We start from the raw sequence: 23,104 nt of genomic DNA on the forward strand, positions 1-23,104 counted from the left end.
GGTGGTATTTAAAATAATGTGAAAATACATTATAATTTGTCAAATGTTTTCTTTATAAGGTCTGAGCAATAATCCCAAGGTCATAGAGCTTGGTAGATAAGTGGAAGAGTCTTCCAACAGAGGTGGTAGAGGGTAATGCAGTGAGGGTATTAAACATGCATGGAATAGACCTATGGCTCCTGAATCTAAGACGAGACCAACGATTGATTAAGGTCTGAGACGGACGACTATACGGGCCAAATGGGGCGGATTTGCCTACAAGCAACTTGGGATGTAAAAGGCTCTGAGTGCGCTCAAGACTACATAGGAGGTCACCCAGTATCAGACTATTACATTACTTCATATTTATTCTTAAAGTATGATTGAGGCGTCCCTTTAAACGCTTCTTTTCTGGTTGTTAAGAAAGAAAACTGAAAAAACAAATTAAGATTTTTTTCCCATTTTATTATGTAAGTCTATAAAATTGTACTGATTATTTTTAAGACCAGAAAATACACATTTATTTTCATATATGACACAATATTATATATACATACATAATAAACCACATTACTGGGGAAAAAAAAATAATATTGACGCTGCACCAATTCATAAAACAAACAAAAAAAACACCACAATAAAAAACACAAGTGCTTCTCATAATATTAAAAATGACAGAGATAGAAACATATTAATATTTGAACCATGTTTACAAATAGAGACCGATTCATATTTTTTTTTTTATTACTAAATAACAAATATTTAACAGCAAAAAAAAAAACAAAAACACTTTATACTAAATATCTATTTGAAATATAAACAAAAATAGCACTTCTAATAGTTTATAAAATCGGACCAAAAAAAAAAATCAATTTCAGGACTGTTGCGTATAAAATAATATATAGTATTAATCCATAGTGGGATTGGATTAGGAATAAGTTCTGACATTCAAAAGTGCTTATTCTGCAAATACATTGCAAGAGACCTATATTTATTTATTTTATTTTTTTTCCCATTTTTTTTTTCTTTGTCAAGTTATAGTGTAAAGATTAACCCTTTCAGTTCCAGAGGGTTCCATACTGCACTTAAAGAGTTAAAAAAAAAAAAAAAGGAATGGTATACGAAGAAGCTATTAATTCTGTGCACCGGCGTCTGCGATGGGATGTATTTGGGAAACGCTCCGTAAACAATTTCTATAAATTTATTTTTATATGTAATAAAGAGTGCCCCCCCCCACACCCCAAATTGAACCCACTACATTGTACAATCAGGGTGACAAAATACCACTAATTAGAGTGACCGTGATGGAAAGGATGCCCCCAGCAGGACAATGACAGCCCCCCCCCCCCCCCCGGGTAATAGAATCTTCATTTTCCTTTTTCTCTCATTAGATTTTTCATGTGCACATATAGTTTCGGTATTAAATCAGAAATGATGTCATACATATATATATATATATATATATATATATATGTCGTTTATAACATAGATCTTTAACCATAACTGACCGGTCCATGCAAGTGTTGGGTTTTTTTTGTATAGCCGAGAGCCGCACGGATACACAGCAAAATAATTAACATCCCCATCTCGTTTTTTGGGGGAATTTTTTTTTTATTTTTTTTTTAAATATTTTTTATTGTGTAAATAAATAGAATATAAATAAGGGAATGGATGCCAAAAAAGGATACATTCCAGTGACTCCTCTATCTGAAGCATTCTCCCCAAAAGGAGAATTTTTTTTTAGCTTACATATTATTGTGAATTATTGAGACTAATTATAAATAATGGAATCCAAGTTAACTTCAACCATAAATGACTCGATGGATTAATGGAATAATAAATGCAGCACAGACTGTGGCAAGACATAGATAGCATATTGAATTTAGGTGAACCCTGAAGAGGAATGGACTTCCAACTGGTCTGTGTCCAGGCTTTTTGTTGGGCCCCCCCCCCCCAAGAAGTGCTTTAACACAGCGGGCCGATTGAAAATTTTGTTGCCATTTATGAGCCGTGGTTGGACAACTTTTTGAGTCTGTCCATCGCAGGGTTATTTCCCCCAAAAGGTTTCCAAAACCAGCATTTGCCATGTGCTTAGACGCATGACCATCATCGGGATGGACAACAAACGAATTCACGCGTGAAAGAGTATCTCGAATAAGTTTGGAATGTAGTTCGTAAAGGAAGAGTCCTTAAGACAGAGTCCTCCATTCGAGGTATTACGGATTAAGATATCGTTATGCTGTCACTAGACCAGGTGGTTCATCCCTATACGATCCCAGGGTCATGTATGTTAACACAGAGATCACCATTAAAGTCAGACGACACATGCAACAGTTCTACTCGGTCATAAACGGTAGGCCGTGTCTACATCTACGACATAATGGGTTCCATCTTGCTTCAATCAAATTACTCAGGATCCCCAAAAACGCCATCGCTGTAACTCAATATACAAAAAAAAGCCCGGCATTAAAGGCCATGAATTCATGAGAGGCCATTTATAAATTTGGCAAGCTACCCGTTACCCCTCCCAACACCGGAAAACATAAGGCTGCTGTCGGCCGGCACGTATTGGCAGATACAGACATTGTTTTCTTTCCAGCCTATGGTGGTTTGATTTAAATCAGAATGGAAAAGGGGCGATGGTCTGGGATTCGACTTGCTCTGCACCAAATTCCAATCGTTAAGGCACTGGATCGCTAAACGCATGGATTGTTGACCTTACGCTCAAACAAATGAGCAGCTTTGTAAGCAGAAAGCAAGAAAAAAAATCTATCCAAACTCATCCCCATCTATGGACCTTCAGATCCGAATAATAGCATTTAACCGCTGTAGATAAGGAGATAAGGAACTTTGACCCACCTAGATCGTAGAGAAGGGAATTTTAGTAGAAGAACCCTTATCTGTAGCTTCATCTAGGATAATTTCAGCCTTTTTTTTTTTTTAAAGAAGCATTTTTTTTTTCCAACTTCCAGTGACTTTTTTTGGCATAATTTTTAACCTAGATCTCTCTGGCTCATCAGATGTTGAACACAATCTAGAACGTCAGAAGTTGCGGAACTCGCGTTCTAGATGACACTTGATGGTTTAAACTGTAAACGCTTTGACCACTGCCTGCCATCCTGCTCCTAAAAAATATACTCAGCATACTGACCCGTCATTATTAGCTTCAGTTGGAAAAAAAAATTTATATATTTTTTTTTTTTGTGTATTTCCTTTTTTCTCTCTTTTAGACAATAAAAATAAGGCAGGCGTAGAAACAACAGAACAAAAGACCCTGTTATCCCTGATGTACGTAACACTGTGAATTCGACTTTTGGAGTGAAAGAAGGGAGCGAGCATGGGGGGAATGTTCTCGTAAACCTCTGGTGGGGCATCACAGGATCTACCAGCGTCAAAGTCTAGGCCGGTAAAAGTTCTTCCCCAAGCGAGAGTCCTCGGTATGTCCTTTCTGCAGCAGGATTCATAAACGCAGGACCCGGGTCCGTTATATATGTAAGCAATCCACGCGTATTCTTTGATTGGTGGCTCGATATATTTTTAGTTAGTATTGTAGATATATTTCTCTTTGTAGTTATAGTCTCGGTCTGTTTGTTTTTTTTATACTGTGTGCTTATATTTGTTTTGTCTTCTCCTGGATGGAAAAAAAAAAACTGAAGAAAATATTCAAAAGTAAATTTTTTGGAGGGGGTGGAAGGCTACACGGTGGCGCCCAACATGGCTTCTGTCTCTGTCATAATTTCATTTTGGTTAGAATCGAGTCCAAAGAACCTGACCTTCAGCTCCCCGGAGGGGTGGACCACGGGGACCGGCATGATTTTGGGGAAAGTCCTCGTAGCCAACTCAAACCGGCTCATGCTGGCCAATTCGATCGCCAAGGTCTTCAAGAACAGCTTTGCCAGCTGTTTGCCCAAACAGTTCCGGACTCCGCCGCCGAACGGCAGGTAATGGAACCTGCCATCTTTGTCTTCTGTGCGATCTCGGCCAAACCGGTCGGGGTCAAAGACGTCGATATCCTTAAAGACGGGAGCTGTGTCGTGAGTGTCCCGGATGCTGTATAAAACGCTCCATCCTTTGGGTATCTGGAAACCCTGTGGAAGGTATAATAATAATAATTATTATTATTATTATTAATTACATTTTTTAATAGGGGCCAGCAGATTGTGAAAGAAGATCAAAACATCAATAAAGTACAAGCCAGCATTCTAAAAAGTATCCTTAATTAAATGTGAAAAGAAAATAATATAAAATGTGGAATGATCTACAATTTAGCAAAAAAAAGTTAATTAAGTTTGTAATTAAAAGCGAAAGCATAGGGTGTGCATGAAGGGTGGCATGAATAATTAAACCGTCTGTACATCCAACTTCATAAGCTTTAAAAAGTGTAACTTTAGTCTATTAAAGCAAATTAGTCGGATGGAATATTAATGTCTCGGATGGTAAGGTAGTTTGTTTCCTCGCAGCGTGACCTCATCAGATGTTATTACGCCATAACTCTCCTCCGATACTCACATCCAGCTCGAAGGTCTGCAGCACGGTCCTGTAACCCCCCGAGATGGGACTAAAGAGGCGCAGGAGTTCCTTGATGACGCAGTCCAGGTAGTGCAGGCTGCTGATGGTGTCCACGCGCAGGGCGCCCTCGCAGACGCAGCCGTTGTGTAAGATCCCGTTCCCCCGCAGCTCCTCGCGAAGCTTCTCCAAGACGTTCGGGTGTTTGAGGAGCTGCATGATGAGCGAGGTGCTGGCGCTGGCGGTGGTGGCATAGGCTGCAAATATCAACTCCAGCGTCCCATCCTGCCGGGAATAAAACATATGGATGAGTTTAATGGGAAAGACTGGGGATGTCACTTGAAAGTCCATAATTATTTATTAGTATTATTATTTTTATCATTATTTGATTTTTATTTATTTTTTATTTAGATTGCTAACCATTTAGTCCTCCTTTCCACCTATGGAGCCAAAAAACCCTTCCTTTCTTGCAGCGCTGCTGTTTCATTTTAATACATTTAATATGTTTTGTTAGAAGGGTTTATTCACTAAACCTCAAGGTCGCAAGTGATCTGAAACTTCCCGACTTCTTGTCTTTAGTCGGCACTATAAAGGGCCAACACGAGCTTTTCCTTCCAAAAATACCGTAGCTGGCCCCGTAAAATCCATCTTAAAATTTGGGGAGCAATATCGTTGATTTAACTATACATTATCCAGGGTCGGCTCAGCCATTCTCACTGGGGTTGGCGGAGATACTTAGTGCCTCCAAATCCCAGAAATTCTAAAAACTCACGGTTTAGTCAATAAACCCCATAACCATAAAAAATAAAAATAAAAAGCATCGGGAATGTTTCCCCCCCCCCCCCCGTTCTCCACATACTTCATGTTATCGAGGACAATCGTTACTGAAATCGCATTTCTTAATAACGCACGTTTGCAGCAATGCCTTAATCGCTCCTAAAACCACCCAAAAGGGAGCATCCATTTAACAACCCGTCCAAGACACGGCGGCATCCTTTTGGTCGTGTTTCAGCACGTCTTTTTTCCCTTCAATCAACACATCCTCTTCCTACAACACAAGGGGGTTCTGCCGCGCATGCCCAAGGAGCTACATTGTGCATGGGTGCTCGGGTAGCATGTAATCTGGACGCATACCAACTTGGCCGAGCATCACAGCCAAATATGTCATCGATCCCCCTTCTATCAGCACCATATGATCTAAGAAGATCAGCGTCCAACATCGACGGCAAACAATTCTCACGGCCGCGCATGAGTAACTAGCGTCTTAGCAATTGTCCTGAACATGCGCCGCAGCTTGACGGCCCCCCAGGGAGGTGAGAGAAGGGGAAGCTTGTAAGGATTCATTTTCTGATCTCCAGAATTAAAATAACTTTCATTGAGACCTTTGCCGACGGCTCGGAGCACATTCCCGAACTGATCTACTTAATAGCCTTAAAGCCTCGGCCAATAAAAACGTGTTCGGATCCACGTTCCGAGGCCGGAATGATGCGATGTCTTCAAACTGCTGCAGGGTGAATATGACATCATTTCGCAAAACTAAAGTAGGCATAATTATACGTATGGCTTGTAATTATATATATATATATTATATATATAAATATGTATAAAATATATACAACATATGGCACAATGTTTTATGATCGTCTCCTTGGGCATTTATTTATCTGTAAAGGTTTCTTTTAGCTGCCATGATGTCATAGTGACCTCACAACCTACAGGAACTCAGAGCTTGATGTCCATTTTTAGAAGCATTCTTGGGAAAGAGGATGCTGGAGAAGCTGTGGATTTTTTCTTATACAATGAAACGCCTTCCAATTTTGTTTTCCATTTTTAATCGATTATATGTTTTTATACCCTAAAACAGCTTGCATTGATATATATCGTTACTATATGCAAGCAGTACTTTATTTAGCAGAAGGAAAAGTCGGTTACTCTTGCAGAATGACATTGTTCCGGAACTCTTCCGAACATTCTATTGGGTAATCTCTGTAAGTGTTCAGAAAGCTCTGTACACCAGTTCCTAATTGTAATAACATGTAACAGGATCCATCTCACGATGAAAGAGACGGCCCGGCTCACCACCCTCCAAACTACCCATCGCGCACCGCGTGGCCGTGAAGACTTCTGGAATAACTAAAAAGGTACCTTGAGTTCTTGCATGGTCAGCTCCTTGCCATGCTCCTTCCCGCTCTCGATCAGTACATCCAGGGCGTCCGTATAGTCCTTTCCTTGGGTGCTCCGCAGCTTCTCCTCAATGGCTTTCTCCAAACTTTTCAATAGAGTCTCTCTCGCTCTAATGCCCTGTTCCACCAAAACGAGAAAAGGTCATCATCTCACGGGACGTCTTAAGCAATAAACATACAAATAGATAAAATAGATCCTAAGAACAGGACAGCCCTGAAAAGTTCAGAGAACTAATCGATAAGTCTGGGTTTCGGAGAAGAGAGCCTCGGTTCGGAAGGTCGGAGGAAGACCAAAGTCCACGGACAATACCCCCTGAGCTTGGAGAGGTGGTAACTTATGAGACAAACAAACTTTTTGGTTGGATTACTTGAGAATCGTCATCGCTACATATAGAAGAGTGGTGTTGGTCCTGAAGGATCCCAGCAATGAGCTGAAGGTCTGTGACGGATCAATGAAGCCAGCTCGATATTTCTAGGAGCCGTTGTGGCGCCGAGGACGTGCCCGGTCCCAACAGAGGCCATTCTGTACACATCGATACGTTTCTAACAAATAGAATTCTCTAGAACCCAATGTATTGGTTCAGCTAAACGTTAGCACACATACTAACTCAAGGAGCTTACAATTTATCCAACGGTACACAGAGACACAGAGTATGCATTTCTTTTTTTTTTGTTAAAACTACTAAAATTGCATATTATAATTAACATAATTGGCCTGCATCATTTTTAGGACTTAAAAACGAGAAAGTATACCATGAAAGAATTTGCATTATATATATAAAATTCTTATTATTTTTTTTATTTTTTTTCTCTCTTTTTGTTAAATGGTGTTTTACGGTTACGTTGCGCAGCCCTCCCCCTCTTAAATCTAGATTAAAACTTCAGAACAAGGGATTGAAAAGGCCTGGGCCGGCGGTTTCAGAAATCCCTACTTTGTTTTCTCAAGTTTGTTAAGAAAATAGCGTGCGTCACGGTGCGTGTATGTAATTTTTTTTATTTTTCTTTTAAAGTAGGTAATATGTATTAAAATAGCAACAAACTAATCTTTTTATCCTTATTTATGCCTTAGGAGACAGCCTGCAAATACTCGCAGGTCGAATGGAATGCCATTGAAGAATGGAGGATTTCTAAGTAAATTATTTACGAGGCATCAGAAATTAAAGCAAAATAAGTCTCGCCGTTCGCGTAGCCCTAAAAACCCATTAAAATAACAGGTATTACCAAGGTGAGGATAAAACCAGAAGAAAAGGGGGTTTTCAAGTTCCATGACTTAAGCCGCATTTGCCTTAATCCTAAATTAAAAATTAATTGGTTTCACCCATTAGTCATCAGAGGACTATGCCACAGAAAATAAAACCTGGGTTTTTAAAAAAAAAAATATTTTCCTTTCTATTCTTTAAGAATTATTTCAGGATCACGTAGCTTACGTGCAACGCATAATTATATATATATATAAATATAATTTAATTTTAAATCAATATATATATATATATATATATATATATATATATATATATATATATATACATACACACACACACACACACTAATAATAATTATAGTAATAATAAAAAATACATATATTTTTAAGATTAAATTAAATCTGATTATATATATATACACACTAATAATAATTATAGTAATAATACAATAAATTAAATTAATTTAAATCTGATTTTATATATATTTATATTAATCAGAATAGCATTTTGTAAACTCCCTGCTCTCAAAGGTTGAAGGTCCAGGGAAGTTGAGCCGGAAGAACCTTATCTAATAAGTATTTTATTCTGTCAGGCCTGTGATTAATACTTTATTTTTTGCATTTTCTTTGAAAAAACTATTGTTGTAGATATATATTATTGGATATTTTTTAAATGACATTGAGGTTTTTACTACACCGGAGGAAGCAATTATACGTTCCACTGCTTTTCAAGAGAACTTCCTGTGCAGAAGGTCTTACAGGAAGTAACAAGTTCACCGATAAATACCATCCCCCGGATGAGAACCCAACAATGTAACAGTGAATTCTTCAAGAAAAATGCTGTTTTATGCCCGGGGGGAGGGGGGGGTAATTTTTCTGTTAGGTATAATCAGTTACCCTTTGAGTCTATAAGTAAGCTTTTCATGGGGTTATTTTTTTTTTGTTCCGTTACATCATCTGATGGACGTTGATGCGTTTTCTGCTTTCCGAAATGTTCTCGATAATAGAAAAGCACCAAGCAGACGGAACGTTTATGTAAGAGACGCTACATCTGCAAATGATTCGATAGTCGGGCGATTTATCAGTAAAATAAAGACTGTCAGAAGAAACGATGATGTCAGCCGGGTTTGGTAACAGAGGTGAAGGGAACTATTGTAATTCGGGTTCAAAAACGGCAGGAAAGAGTCTCCCGACTAATAGAGTCTCCCGAGGACGGAACGCAAGGTAATGTATAGTTCTTTGTCCTCGGACGCGGACTCGCTGTTGTCCGTGTGTCGCGTTCCCACTGATCGGACGCTTTTAATGATTACGGTAGTCTGGAATAATCGCCGTCATTTGGACTATTAAACGCGGCACTGATTGGCTGCAGACTGGAGTCGCTCGGCTACTGGCTGCCGAATGAATAGCGTTCACGCCAGAGCTTTTGTTCCAACACAGAATTTAACCCCATGGTGGGGGGGGGGGTGAGACACCCAAGGAACCCCAGCCACTGGTAACATCACTCAGCTTTCCTCTGTGACATCATAAGACATCACGTGATGACGATATAAATTAGCGGTAATCGTGTGCGATTACTGAACAAAACAAGTCCGGTCTGTTTCTTTATATTTTTATCCATTTTTTACTATTATTCGGAGCACAGAAATTCTAGAATTTCAGGAATTTTACGAGGTCGGGGGAGGGGGCACTTACCCGTCTGTAGCCGCTGAAGGGGACGTCGACAGGCAAGGAGAAGACGTTCTCCACAAACTTCTGGAACACCTCGAAGAGATTACTGAGCTCCTCGCTGGAGAGCCGGAAGCCGAGGAGAACGCGGATGGCCATGCGGAACGTCAGCTTCTGAGCCTCAAAGTAGACGTTGATTGGCTCGGGGTTACTGCTCCACACCCTCAGGGTGTCCTGGATCACCAGCTGGATTTTGGGAAGATAGGTCTCCAACGCCTCGTGGCTGAAGATTTTGGAAAACACCTAAAAAAATAAAAAATAAAATGAGGTCTCAATTATATACAATTCATATTCATGTCTAAGGGATCGCGGAATATACATTGTAAATTGGGTGCAGGTGAGCAATAACTATATAGGTTTAAGTTAGAACTATAGGGGGTGGTAGGTAAGTGGAACAGCTCACCCGCAGAAGTGGTAGAGGGTAATACAGTGAGGGGATTAAACACGCATGGGATAGACGTACGGCTCCTGAATCCGAGATCCAACGACTGATTAAGGTCTGAGTCGTTACAGCAGGAGAACTGCGTGTAAACTATAAAAGCGCTGCCCCCTCTAGTGACCGTTTTATGAACTGCTTTCCACGCCCCGCGGGCTGCAAAATTATTTCACAATAAAATGGAATTTTGGGAAAATCTATTCAGAAATCCCAAAAAAATACAATTTATTCACTCCGCAAAAAAAATAAAAATTATTTTCAGTTCCGTAGAAAGAAAAAAAAAAAAAAGGTTAATGGATTAATATGTCTGCTGTTAACCCTTTAAGTGCTAGTAAGGTTTTGGATTCTAGAGAGGGGGGGTAGCACTATTTCATGGGGAGCTGATTCATATAAAAATCTTTTTTTGTTTGTTTGTTTGTTTAAAATAAACTGTTGGATTTTCCGCTTTTCCGTGACTTGAGAACATTTTACTTAAACAAAACATAAAAAAATGAAAAAAAATTAATTTAACTCCTTCCGGGGAGAACAGAATTTGAAAAATGTGCCGATTTAGGCTTTTTTTTTTTGTTACTTTATAAATACAAGATTATGTATCGAAAACCAGAGTTTTGCGTGGCCCGGGCTGACAATAGTTTATTTTTTTTGTTTTTTTTGTTTTTCTGTAGGGCGCTTTACTTTTTAAAGGCGGATGAGCGCCTCTAACTACTACTACTACAGACGAGATCGATAGGCCAGACGCGCCCAGGGCTGTTAAATGTTCCCGTAATCCTCCCTGTCTAATAAAAACTCGTAAACTGAAGACAAATTAAGGCTTTTGTAAATCGGGAACTAATCGCTGCCAATTAATCCCGTGTTAGTTAATCTGTAAGGACTCCTTCGCCTTCTGCTAAATCACCGAGTGCATGCATTGGCTGGAATCTCCATTGCCATAGCAGCATATGAAGTTGAACATCGAGATACGTCGGGGATAGGCTTTTGGAACAGCGCTATGGAATCTGCCGGTGATCTTAATGTGCGCGGCCTGCGTCAAGCTTTACTAAACTTGTGTTCAGCCTTGATAGGGTGGTAGATGAGTGGAAGAGCCTCTCGGCAGGGGTGGTATACAGTGAGGGTATTAAACATGCGCGGGATAGACATACGGCTCCTGAATCTAAAACGAGACCAACGGCAGATTAAGGTTTGAGTCGTCGCTGAGCCAGGTTATAACGCACGCTCCCAGCAGTACCTTCCCGCGGGTTGATATAAAATTAACCCCTTGTTCTCTTACATCGCAAACACTACATTTAATAAATGGCTGCCTTGCGCCGATTAGATTGCTAGCTTTACTTCCCAAACATTCTAAACCCTTTTCAACAGAATGTCATGAAATGTCAGCAAAGCTGGCAGGGAGTGGAAAATCCACAGCTATATTTAACTCTACGAGTGCCAAAAAAGGCCGACCTCGTATATACATATAAGGTATATACTACAGAATACGAGCTTCCTTCCAAGCCCTAACGAGCAGCGTGTGGCCCCGGGGCGTGAGATTAACGAGAGCCCCGTGTTTTGTGGCAGTTACTTCCCGCCGGTTGTGTCACCTTTTAGTGCCGACGCAGACGCCCCCCCCCCCCCCCCCGGGCAGACCGCAGCCCCCCCGAGACCAGACGCTTCTTTACAGCAGAAAACCGACCCTGATACTCCGAGAAAAAACAGCCGCGCGCATTCCACAAAGTGTTAACTCCAGCCGGATATCCTATTAATGCTGCCCTAGCATGCCTCCCAACTGTCCCGTTTTACGCGGGACAGTCCCACCACTGTATTCTGAATGAACCATTAGTCCTCCCCACCTTCGAGAGCTCCAGGCCACGGACTTCTCCACATCCCCCTCCCTGCAATCTAGTCTCTCTATTCCCATCTCATTCCCCCTCAGCCTCCTAATAGATTGTAAGCTCTTGAGATCAGGGTCCTCTCCTCCTCCTTCACCATTATGGCCTTTAGAGTTAATCGCTCTCCTCCACTGTAACAGCGCCACAGGGTCTGCATCACGCTATTACTACACTGTTATGTCATACCAGCGAACTGTCCTACACTTAGCACAAACAGTCCTGTTTTGGTATATTATCTGCTAACCGGCTGACAGCCACCCAGCAGAAGTGGTAGAGGGTAATACAGTGAGGGGGTTAAACATGCATGGGGTAGACGTACGGCTCCTGAATCTAATTAAGTAATGATGCAATATAACACTAATTATTAATATAATATATATATAAGGTAATTAATATTTTTTTCCCTTAAATTCATTAAATTAGCACATTTTTATGCTGAATATTTTGATGTTTTTTTTAGTTCACGCACAAAAATAATAATAATAATAAAAAAAAAGCTGGCATTTAAAGGGACGGCACGCTATTAACGCTTTCAGTGCCGCACACACGGAATAGACTCGCGTTGCCGCTTTAAGAAAACCCGCGTGGGATAACCGAGTGGGGTCCGCTAGGGGTTACTACAGTTCACACCGCACGTGCCACAACGTGCATACACGGGAAGGAGCCGCCGCCGCCGCGCTTTAAACCTCCAGCCTGATCCCGTACAGCGCGGCAAAAAACAGAGATCTCCCACCAAAAAAACTTTTATTACCAGAAAAATACGTTTTGGGTTTATGCTCAAGAAGAAAGATATTTAGATTTTTTTCTATAATTCCAAGCATCTCGTGCCCTCTCACCGGAGGCTGCCTGACCCCTTCCACACCATGACATCCACGCAGTCGCGCTAACACCCGGTCTAGTGATCAAGTTATTAACCCTCGCCAGCGTCAGCCGCTTCTTCTTCTATTCCCCCCTCCGATATAATAAATAGTTAAACCGCCCCCATTAAAGCTGCCGTTCCACCGGCTCTGCTGAATGTAACCCGTCGCTCCTCGCGCATCCGGATGCCCAAACCCTTCCCCAAAATATACTTTTTTTAATCCCATCCTACTTCGCCACACTCTTCATTCTTCGGGGGAATGCTTAATTGTCATGTGACACTAAAACGGGCACCGATAGGCTGGTGGATGTGACCCGGGACACTGAATGTCACCCAGCGGAGGGAGTGGCGTAGCCTCGGATCGCCGTGTGTTTCTGATGAATACCCCGCTGGGCATCGTCCTGGGCATCATAGGAGTTGAGACTCAAACCTTAATCAGACGTTGGTCTCGTCTTAGATTCAGGAGCCGTATGCCGATCCCGCGCATGTTTAATACCCTCACTGTATTACCCTCTACCACTTCTGCTGGGAGGCTGCTCCATTTATCTACCTCCCATAGTAAATCTATGTTATATCTAAGCCTCCAACACTTGAGTGATTGAATAGGGGGCAATAAGTACATTGCTTGCCACGGACCACCACGGCCCCCCCATCACCCGAGACTCAGGACTGAGTGCACTGGGTGGGATATATTACCTTCCGCTTGTGTCTGTGGATATCCCCGATGGAGTTGGCCAGGCTGTTGGGCCCCAGTAACATCCGAGTGCTCCGGGGCCACTCCGTGCTGACCAGGTGATGCTCGCCCATAAGGATCTTCCTGACGTTCTCGGCCCCCGTCACCCTGATCAGGGGGCGACCGAGCAAGTGGGTCTTGAACACGTTGCCATACTTCTCTCGCCGGGAGGACTGGAAACCCGATCCCTGCAGAGGAAAAACAGAGCAGCGATTCATTCACACGGAGGAATGGGGCGGAAAAAGAAAAAAAAAAAACAACAAATAAAATACCTGCGACCCTACAGCGGGAAGGGGGGGGGGCTTGTTGTTTATCTCATTAACTGGTCTGAAACCTACTCGAGAATTCGCACCTCCGAGGTGAAAATGCATCATAAATCAGGGGCGGCGGGCGACGGGTGTCAGTGTGCTCCTGCGCGACTTTTTGTTTTTATTTTATTTTTTACGGCTGCATAATGTCAACGGCGGCTCAACGTTAAACGCGAGTCCACAGAAGCCCCCGGCGTATTCTGAGCCCGCGGCCGCGGCATTTATTTTTAAAGAGACGGCCCGTATATTCCAGAGACGAAAAAATCTATGATGTCATCCAAAAAAAAAAAAAAAAAAAAAAAAAAAGCAAAGAAAAAAAATACATACAATTTTTTTAATTTTTTTTATGTGCATTTGGAGGGGGGGCAAAAATACCAATAATTAAAATATCGGCTCTTTCCGACCTATTAAGGGCCATTTCTGCACTGGCCAACTCGTCCTACCACCAACAGCCATCGCATTAACCCTATAAGTGCCTGTAATGTATAATGGCGGCATATACCGAATGCATCTTTGTACAGCGCTGTGGAATATGATGGTGCTATATATATCAATAAATAATAATAGTTTATGAATGGTTTGTCAATACACTGTGGGAGCTCTACGGCGGAATCCCCATCTTTACTGCCCTTCCGCTAATAGCAGATGAGGATCACCCACTTAGCCAAGGGGGGGGTTTAGATTGCAAGCTCATGAGCACGGCTCTCAGAAGCCCACCAGGTACTTTGTATGAAAGTGCCATAAGTGCAATAAGCTCGCGGGCACCCCATCTTTAAATTGTACAGCGCTGCGGAATATGTTGGTGCTTAATAAATAATAATAATAATAATAATAATAGGCAATGTAAAAATATTCATGGCAATGGCCCCTAGGGGGAGCCGCAGAGCTGACAATCATTTGAGCCGCAGACACACGGGCTCCGGTGCCAGAATATAATGCCCCAGTAGGGGTAAGTGCTTTAGGTAGCAGAAGCCACTAACGCCAGGACTGTGATGTCGGCAGACTCCAACTCCTATCACCTCTACCCGAAAGCCGGCACATAGCAAGCTAACCCCATGTAGGGGTAGGGGTGGTTCGGACCAGGCAGACTAAGGGTTAAGCAAGGAGCTAAATCTGGACCAATCGGCTGGAAGAATCCATAGGTTGCCAAGGCGACCGCGCCAAAGTCTCTGCAATTTATGCCAAAAATTAGTATTGGGGAATAAAAGTGCACAAAGTGCGTGAAAGAGTTAACTTAGCATTAGTGTCCCCGACAGCCATGACAGGTTACACGCTACACCTGCCAGCTGGCCCGGAGCAGATAGGGAGAGGACGCTGTAATTACTGAAGGTGTTTGCTGCGCACGGTCTGGGCACAGATGTGGCGGGGCCGGCGGGGGCCGGCAGACTGGAAAAACCTAATGTGTGAAAGGTGCCTTGTCTGGGGTCACAGACGGAGCTACAGCCAGGGTGTGAAAGGTCACAGAGGAGCGAGTACAGCGATTATGACCTCAGCGGGGCGGCGAGGGCCGGTAACTCCCTCATCACCGCACTCTGCCACATTTACTAGGATCACGGATTGCTTTATATAGCGCCGACTTACTCTACGGCGCTGTACAACAGCACATAACAGATTAACAGGGCCCTGATCAAAGGAGCTTACAATCTATTGTTAAAAAGACTTGGGATTCCGAAGAAGAATTCCATATTAAAAAATACAATCGCTGATCCGATTGCTGTGCCTACCACCTCTGCTGGAAGCCTCCTCTGATCTAGAGCATTTGCAGCCAGATGAAGCCCCCGAGGCCCAGTCTTAGATTATTCAGTGATCCCCGGGGGCCACAAAATAAGCTTCCCATCGGGAGTCGGGAAACAAAGATTTACCTTTCCCTGTTCCTCAGTTTCAGCTCCTCATACCACCGTCCGGAGATTCTAATTGGTTGCCCAGTGACCACGCCCCCTTATTATCCAGAGCGGCAGCACAATGCACCCCTGACATGATTGAGTTTTTATACCAATGATTGGCTGCTTACAGGGAAGGATTTTCATTGAATGAGTACGCTGCGCATGCACAGGCAGAAGGAGCTGGGGGGGCAGGGAAAGGGGCAAATGCTTATGGGGCAATTCTGCAGAACCTCTCCCTGCCCTGGGGAACCACCTGAAAGTTTAAAGGGACCATGGAGCCGGACGGCCGGAGTCCCTTTTAGTGTTTTAGCCACTTCTTCAGCTTTTGATACCATCCAATGCCCGAGACCGGCCTTACATGGAGTAAACGGAACGGCCTCCCAGCAGAGGTGGTAGAGGGTAATACAGAGAGGGGATTAAACATGCATGGGATAGACATACGGCTCCTGAATCTAAGACGAGACCAACGACTGATTAAGGTTTGAGTCTTTACAGCAGTTGAAACGGGCGACTGGGCGGGGGCCGAATGGGGGCCGATCTGCCGGCAGATTCTATGTTTCCAAAACTTTAGGGGTTAAATCCGAGACCCCCGGGCTTTTTTTTTTTTTTCTTTTCCTATGACTCGATGCACATGCAGTCAACGTCTAAAGACAAATAAGTGTTAATATAATAAATATGTCCGTGATGTAAAGCCGGCGGCGGCGGCGGGGCGGCGCACACAGACCGGCGGTTGTGAATTGGCGGAGTTCAGGTGACCCCGTTTCTGATCTGCGTAAATATAATTAGGGCGCTTTTTGTGCCATTAATAAAGAGATATTTGTACAACATTTCCACCGCCGTACAAAGGCCACCTTTATGTGGCGGCCGCTCCGACTGGAGTCCAATTTATACAAAATTCTGTATTTTTAGCCTCGGACTGTTTTTGGACAGAGGCCGCGGAAAAAAAAATATAAAAAAATAGGAATACCCTTTTTTGTGCCCCCGTAAAAAAAATAAAAAAATAAAAATCTGATAAATTTCCCTAAAAATATACATTTTTTTCTATCTTTCTATTATTGCTGTTTTTTAAGCAGGAGCTCCCGGTAACAGAGAGACTTTTGTGACTTCTTTTTTTCATTCTTGGGATGGAGCGCGGTTGCGAATTACATAACGACTCTGCGAGCTTCATCAGGGGAATCCTTTAAAATGCAACACCTACTGTCCTAGCGGCTTCAGCTGCCAAACCGTCTACTGTATCTACTACCAAGCACGGCGACCGTCTCTGGGGGATCACCAGCCCTGCTGGGTGGCGCTTCCTTGAATGGCAGGGTCATCCGGCCAACGATGAAGGAATACTAAGAAATTCGACATTGAAGCACAGAATTCCGGCCCCATCCGGCCCCCTGCTGTAACGACTCAAACCTTAATCAGTCGTTGGTCTCGTCTTAGATTCAGGAGCCGTATGTCTATCCCATGCGTGTTTAATCCCCTCACTGTATTACCCTCTACCACTTCTGCTGGGAGGCTGTTCCACTTATCTACCACCCTCTCAGTAAAGTATAAACCTCCGTACATTACATCGAGCCCGTGTGACGCTCTGTAGTGCGAGGGACGGGGGGGACACAGAAGCCAATCAGTGGCTAAATTCAGTAACATGTGAACATTATGATGTGTCCTGGAAAAAAAATGGCCGACGTGGTCACCCTCATAATTCAGTGCGACCCTGCACGATGTATAGTTCAAAGAAGGGCAATTCCAATATAATTTCAGGAAGTTAGAGCGATTAACTAATCCCAGGCCGGCTTTAATCAGAGCGATTCCGGCTGCTCATTGGGTGGCCTCATGTTAAAGTAATTGGTTAGGGGGGGCCGCGGATCCTGTTAAGACGGTGATTGCTTAAACCGGTCTGCAGGCCGCCTGGGGTCCAGAGAACGTGCTTTTGTGCAAGACACCAAACCTCATTAGCTTGGGTCAGGTAAGGGGGAGACTTTTGAGGTTTGTGTTCTGCGGGTATCCAGAGCAGCGGGGTGTCTGTAGGAAGACGGACTATTAGAATGTCCGAAGTGTGCTTCGATCTTCCGCCTCGGGTGAGTCGTGGAAAGGACTTCGCTGCTGAAGCAAAATGGACCGGCAGAGAAAGGGTTAAAACTTTTTTTTTTTTTTTTTACAGTGAATTGTGGGCTTTGAGCCTTTTGGATCATTAGCCAGGCCAGTACCACGGCACCCTGGCACGCAATGGGTTAAAGATCCGTGGAAGGTGTCTGGGGTTAGGCGTGGGTCACGATACGGCAGGGCTTTGGTAAGAAGCTGTATTCTCTACTGATGACATCATAGCGCAGGGGGATCAAAGATAGGATTACCGGTCGACGATGACCTCACAAGGAGGCATCTGACAGCTGGTATTGTCAGATATTAATGAGGAAGGTTAACAGCTGAGATGGAATGTAAGGAAGTTTACATTCCCTCTTTTACAGAGAGGGGTGGTAGATAAGTAGAACAGCCTCCCAGCAGAGGTGGTAGAGGGTAATACAGTGAGGGGATTAAACATGCATGGGATAGACATACGGCTCCTGAATCTAAGACGAGACCAACGACTTACGAAATTAACCCTTAACAATGCATTCTTCACCTATGTGGTACCTTACGGGAGTTAATGTAGATTGCACATTTTACTGTATGGGTTAACTGTGTTGTTAACCCAGCCTGCGCCAGATTAGTCACTGGTTATACCTAAATAGCACTACATTTTCAAACCAGTTCATGACCTGCTCCTGCGCTAAACCTAAAAAAACATTTTAAAAGAAGGAGGGGGTTAAACCGGTTCCACATTCCAGTAAAGTGATGGCACAGACACGCCAGCCAGGAAGGGGTTAATAACTTCTATATTCTTATAGAAAGCTTACCTGTGAATATTTTTTTTTATTTTTTTTTTAAGAAGGCATCGGCTTAATAATAATAATAATATCTTTATGACCCCGGCAAAAGGCTGTCCGGCGAAATTACTAGACTTAACCCCTTGTGTGCCAGGAATGATGCTTATACAGAAAGGGTTAAAATGACTCGGGGGGGGATACCCGTTTACATTCCAGCGGTGCAGATTGGGGGGGCAGGGAGGCGTATGGGTTAACTGACAAATCACTACAAGGAGGCGTGCGGAGGAGATTCCCAAACATGCCCCAGACAGGTAACCATTTAAGTGCCACGGGGCATTTCTCAGCCGCTGTGAACCTGAAATGGTTAAATTAGAAATCAATGTCAGTCCTGCTTGATTGAGGAATTTTTTTCCCCGTCGCAGAGTTTATTTTTTTCACGGAATGCATCATTTGGAGCGGTGCCCGGGGAGCGGGATTCGTCCCTCCGATTAAATGATTCTCCGGGAACGCATGGGTTAAAAAAAAAAAAGGCAGCCTTCGCCCTCTAGGACTTCTAGGACTTGTTTTTTTGTTGGGGGGGGGGGTAATATCTGCCATAAATATGAATAATAAAATGTAATAAAAATTCTATATAAAAAAAAAAAATGAGATATTTAACCTGTTAGTGCCTGACAGCAGAGTAAGTGTATTGTGTGCTCCTGCGGCACATAAACGGTTAAATTAAAGTAACACCGACATCAAGCGCTGTTTGGAGGGCAGAGTCGGGGCCGCTCTGTTCTTTCACTGGGGCCGCCGCGCACGTCTAGACAGCGTCTGGCTGTAAATGAACATACATGTGTGTACAGTGTGCGTGTTTATATGTTTAATAAGCGCGATTTGTCGGCGGCTCTGCGGAGAGATCGTGTTGCGCCAGACCCTTCTCTGCACTTAGAAAGGTTAATTCTAGGTTAATCCCCCCCTATTACCCACTACACTTCTTATGGAGCGGCTCAACACAAACCCGATCGTATGCCGAGCCTAGAAAAGCGGGAGTCCTGCTTTAACATAGAAGCTGCCGGCAGATCGGCCCCATTCGGCCCCCCGTCTAGTCGCAGACTCAAACATTAAACAGTCGTTGGTCTCGTCTTAGATTCAGGAGCCGTATGTCTATCCCACGCATGTTTAATACCCTCACTGTATTACCCTCTACCACCTCTGCTGGGAGTCTGTTCCATTTATCTACCACCCTCTCAGTTTTATAATTACCTGGTTACACCTGGATTACTGACCATGCCTTAAAGGGGCGATGCCTTTTGCTGAATGCCTTCCAGCAGATGCCTAGGGGCTACAGAACCCCTGGCATTACTGACAAAAGAACTTTGACCCCATTCTGGCAGCTAAGGTGTTAAACCTAAACCGTCAATGCCAAGCCAAGTATTAATGAATAGTATTTCTACCCACAGCTGTCTCGCCCACAGAGCTTGCAATCAGTGCCATCTGCCTAGCTTGTTATTTCGTTTTTTGAGGGGTATCTGGTAAGTTTAGGTATGGGGGGGGTAATATACATTCTTTTTTCTGCCAAAAAACCCAAATATTCTGATTCCGGGAGGAAATGTAGGGCGGGGTAACATAAAAAATACGGGGTCCGCACCCCCCGGGCAGAAATATTACGAAGAAAATGACAATTTTACACAATGTCTATAAAAGTGTCACATAGTAACAGCCCGGAAACCATTATTTACTAACATTCTATATAAATATTTACACTGCAGTCAGTAACATTCTACATGCACCCGGCTAACAAAGAGTTAATTCTTCAGGAATGAGACAGTCTGTGATAGAGAGTATATCATAGGAATGAGACAGTTTCTGGGATATAGAGTGTATATTATAGGAATGAGACAGTCTCTGGGATATAGAGTGTATATTATAGGAATGAGACAGTCTCTGGGATATAGAGTGTATATTATAGGAATGAGACAGTCTCTGGGATATAGAGTGTATATTATAGGAATGAGACAGTCTCTGGGATATAGAGTGTATATTATAGGAATGAGACAGTCTCTGGGATATAGAGTGTATATTATAGGAATGAGACAGTCTCTGTGATAGAGAGTATATGATAGGAATGAAAGTTTGTGATAGAGTATATTATAGGAATGAGACAGTCTGTAATAGTTCATGCTGTAGGAATGAGACAGTCTCTGGGATATAGAGTGTATATTATAGGAATGAGACAGTCTGTAATAGTTCATGCTGTAGGAATGAGACAGTCTCTGGGATATAGAGTGTATAGTGTAGGAATGAGACAGTCTGTTATAGTTCATGCTGTAGGAATGAGACAGTCTCTGGGATATAGAGTGTACAGTGTAGGAATGAGACAATCTCTGAGATATAGAGTGTATAGTGTAGGAATGAGAGTCTCTGGGATATAGAGTGTATATTATAGGAATGAGACAGTCTGTTATAGTTCATGCTGTAGGAATGAGACAGTCTGTTATAGTTCATGCTGTAGGAATGAGACAGTCCCGTGTGTGCGGAGGATGGGCAGACCTGGTAAGGGTACGGTAGGTGTTGTAGTGTTATGGCAGATGCAGTGAAGACCCCCGCAGACCCCCGAGACCTCTTACCTGCGCGATCCAGTGGAAGGTCTCCCCGACCAGGGGGAAGCCCATGGAGCCCCTGGGGATGGGCAGCTTGCAGCTCTTGTCTCTGGTGGCTGCCCAGCGGAGTTGCCACAGCTGCTGGGACACGGCCAGGAGGAGGGCCACGGACAGCAGGCAGGCGGCGAGGGTGGCCAGGGCGCACACCGCGTCAAAGCTCTCAAACAGCATGCTGGGGAACTCTGCCGGGAGCAGGAGACGGGCGCGACTACTGCATGTGTGCACCCAACGGTACGGAGAATAACCGGGTCCTGGCGGGAGGCTGCGCTGCTCGCTCCGGCGGGTAGATGGGTAGTGAGTATGTGCGCGGCCGGCTGCTCTCTGAGCTCCAGGTACACGGATCGGGTTTATATAGAGGCGGGGGGTGGGGCGGGGGCAACGGAGCGGGGGCTGCCAGCCGGGACCGGGTCCACGGAGCCTGCAAGACACGGGCACAGGGTGAGCGGGGCAAGAACCGGGCACACTGACAGCAAGGAGAGGACAGCACCGGGCACACTGACAACAAGGAGAGGACAGCACCGGACACACCGACAGCAAGGAGAAGACAGCACCGGACACACTGACAGCAAAGAGAGGACGGCACCGGACACACTGACAGCAAGGAGAGGACAGCACCGGGCACACTGACAACAAGGAGAGGACAGCACCGGACACACCGACAGCAAGGAGAAGACAGCACCGGACACACTGACAGCAAGGAGAGGACGGCACCGGACACACCGACAGCAAGGAGAAGACGGCACCGGGCACACTGACAACAAGGAGAGGACAGCACCGGACACACTGACAGCAAGGAGAGGACGGACCCGGACACACCGACAGCAAGGAGAAGACAGCACCGGGCACACTGACAACAAGGAGAGGACAGCACCGGACACACCGACAGCAAAGAGAGGACAGCACCGGACACACCGACAGCAAAGAGAGGACAGCACCGGACACACTGACAGCAAGGAGAGGACAGCACCGGGCACATTATATACAATGAGCATTTATGAACACTTGATTCACAGCATTATTAGAGTTATCATAACTTATAATGTAATATTTATTACATGCACTGAGCACACTGACAGCATTCAGCAATAATATATATTAGTATGCATACTTTATTCATGTCATTATGATCAATGATTAGCAGAGGCACCGAGCACACTGACAGCGGGAACTGCCTATCATCTATCTATCCCTCCACCTGTATATGTACCCGTCCCTCTGTCTGGCAGTGGCCCCGGGTATACTTGGCGCTCGGTGTTGTCGCATTGTTTGCTTTCCTTTCCCTCTTATATGTAAAGGCAGAGAGTGAGAAGGAGCTCGGTGTTATTTGCCCCTCCCCTCCCCCCTCTGCCCCTCTGCCCCTCTGCCCCAGAGCTGAAGATCCAAATCCTCTCACTCCCTGCCCTGCACCTCCACCCAGCGGCCGCTGGCGGCACTGCACCCCCCACCAACATCATCACTAATAATAATAACGAGAATAATAATAATTAATAATAACGAGAATAATAATAATTAATAATAATTCATAATAATAATAATTAATAATAATAAATGATAATAAATGATAATAATGAATAATAAATGATAATAATGAATAATAAATGATGATAATAATCACTGTCTGCCTGTGACACGGTGTGGGGACAGTAATGTTAATTCAGACATTTTACATTCAACAAAATATTTTTACCTAAGAAATTAATTTTATTTCCCCCGTTTAATTTATAAAGCCGTTCCCTGCTGTTTCTATACACATTATCGGGGCTTTTAGGGCCGTAGAACCCTGCGATCCCCTCATACCCAGCAAACAGTCTGACCAACTAGAAAAGAGGGGCATCAGGGGGAAGAAGGGGGGCATTGGTATATTACAGGTATATACGCTTATAACGCAGGAGCGCTCCCTAATGCCCCGGAGAGGGCGATTCACGTCGTGTG

General features: G+C 43.9%; 1 protein-coding gene across 2 annotated transcripts; it reads right to left on the minus strand.

The window, feature by feature from the left end:
- Positions 1 to 3,674: 3,674 nt before the first annotated feature.
- On the minus strand, positions 3,675 to 21,343 carry LOC149279524 (cytochrome P450 26B1). Of its 2 annotated transcripts, XM_089501082.1 has the most exons (6): positions 21,140 to 21,343; positions 13,451 to 13,675; positions 9,562 to 9,837; positions 6,631 to 6,786; positions 4,489 to 4,770; positions 3,675 to 4,067 (listed from the first exon to the last, which is right to left on the minus strand). In XM_089501082.1, the coding sequence occupies exons 1-6, from the start codon at positions 21,341 to 21,343 to the stop codon at positions 3,675 to 3,677; spliced, it is 1,536 nt and encodes a 511-aa protein (XP_089357208.1). The 2 variants fall into 2 exon arrangements, with proteins under 2 accessions (XP_089357208.1, XP_089357209.1); XM_089501083.1 differs by lacking the exon at positions 13,451 to 13,675.
- Positions 21,344 to 23,104: the final 1,761 nt, after the last annotated feature.

This window comes from Sceloporus occidentalis, unplaced genomic scaffold (assembly GCF_023333645.1).
Source record: "Sceloporus occidentalis isolate IW3139 unplaced genomic scaffold, rSceOcc1.0.p SCAF_163, whole genome shotgun sequence".
NCBI lineage: Eukaryota > Metazoa > Chordata > Lepidosauria > Squamata > Phrynosomatidae > Sceloporus > Sceloporus occidentalis.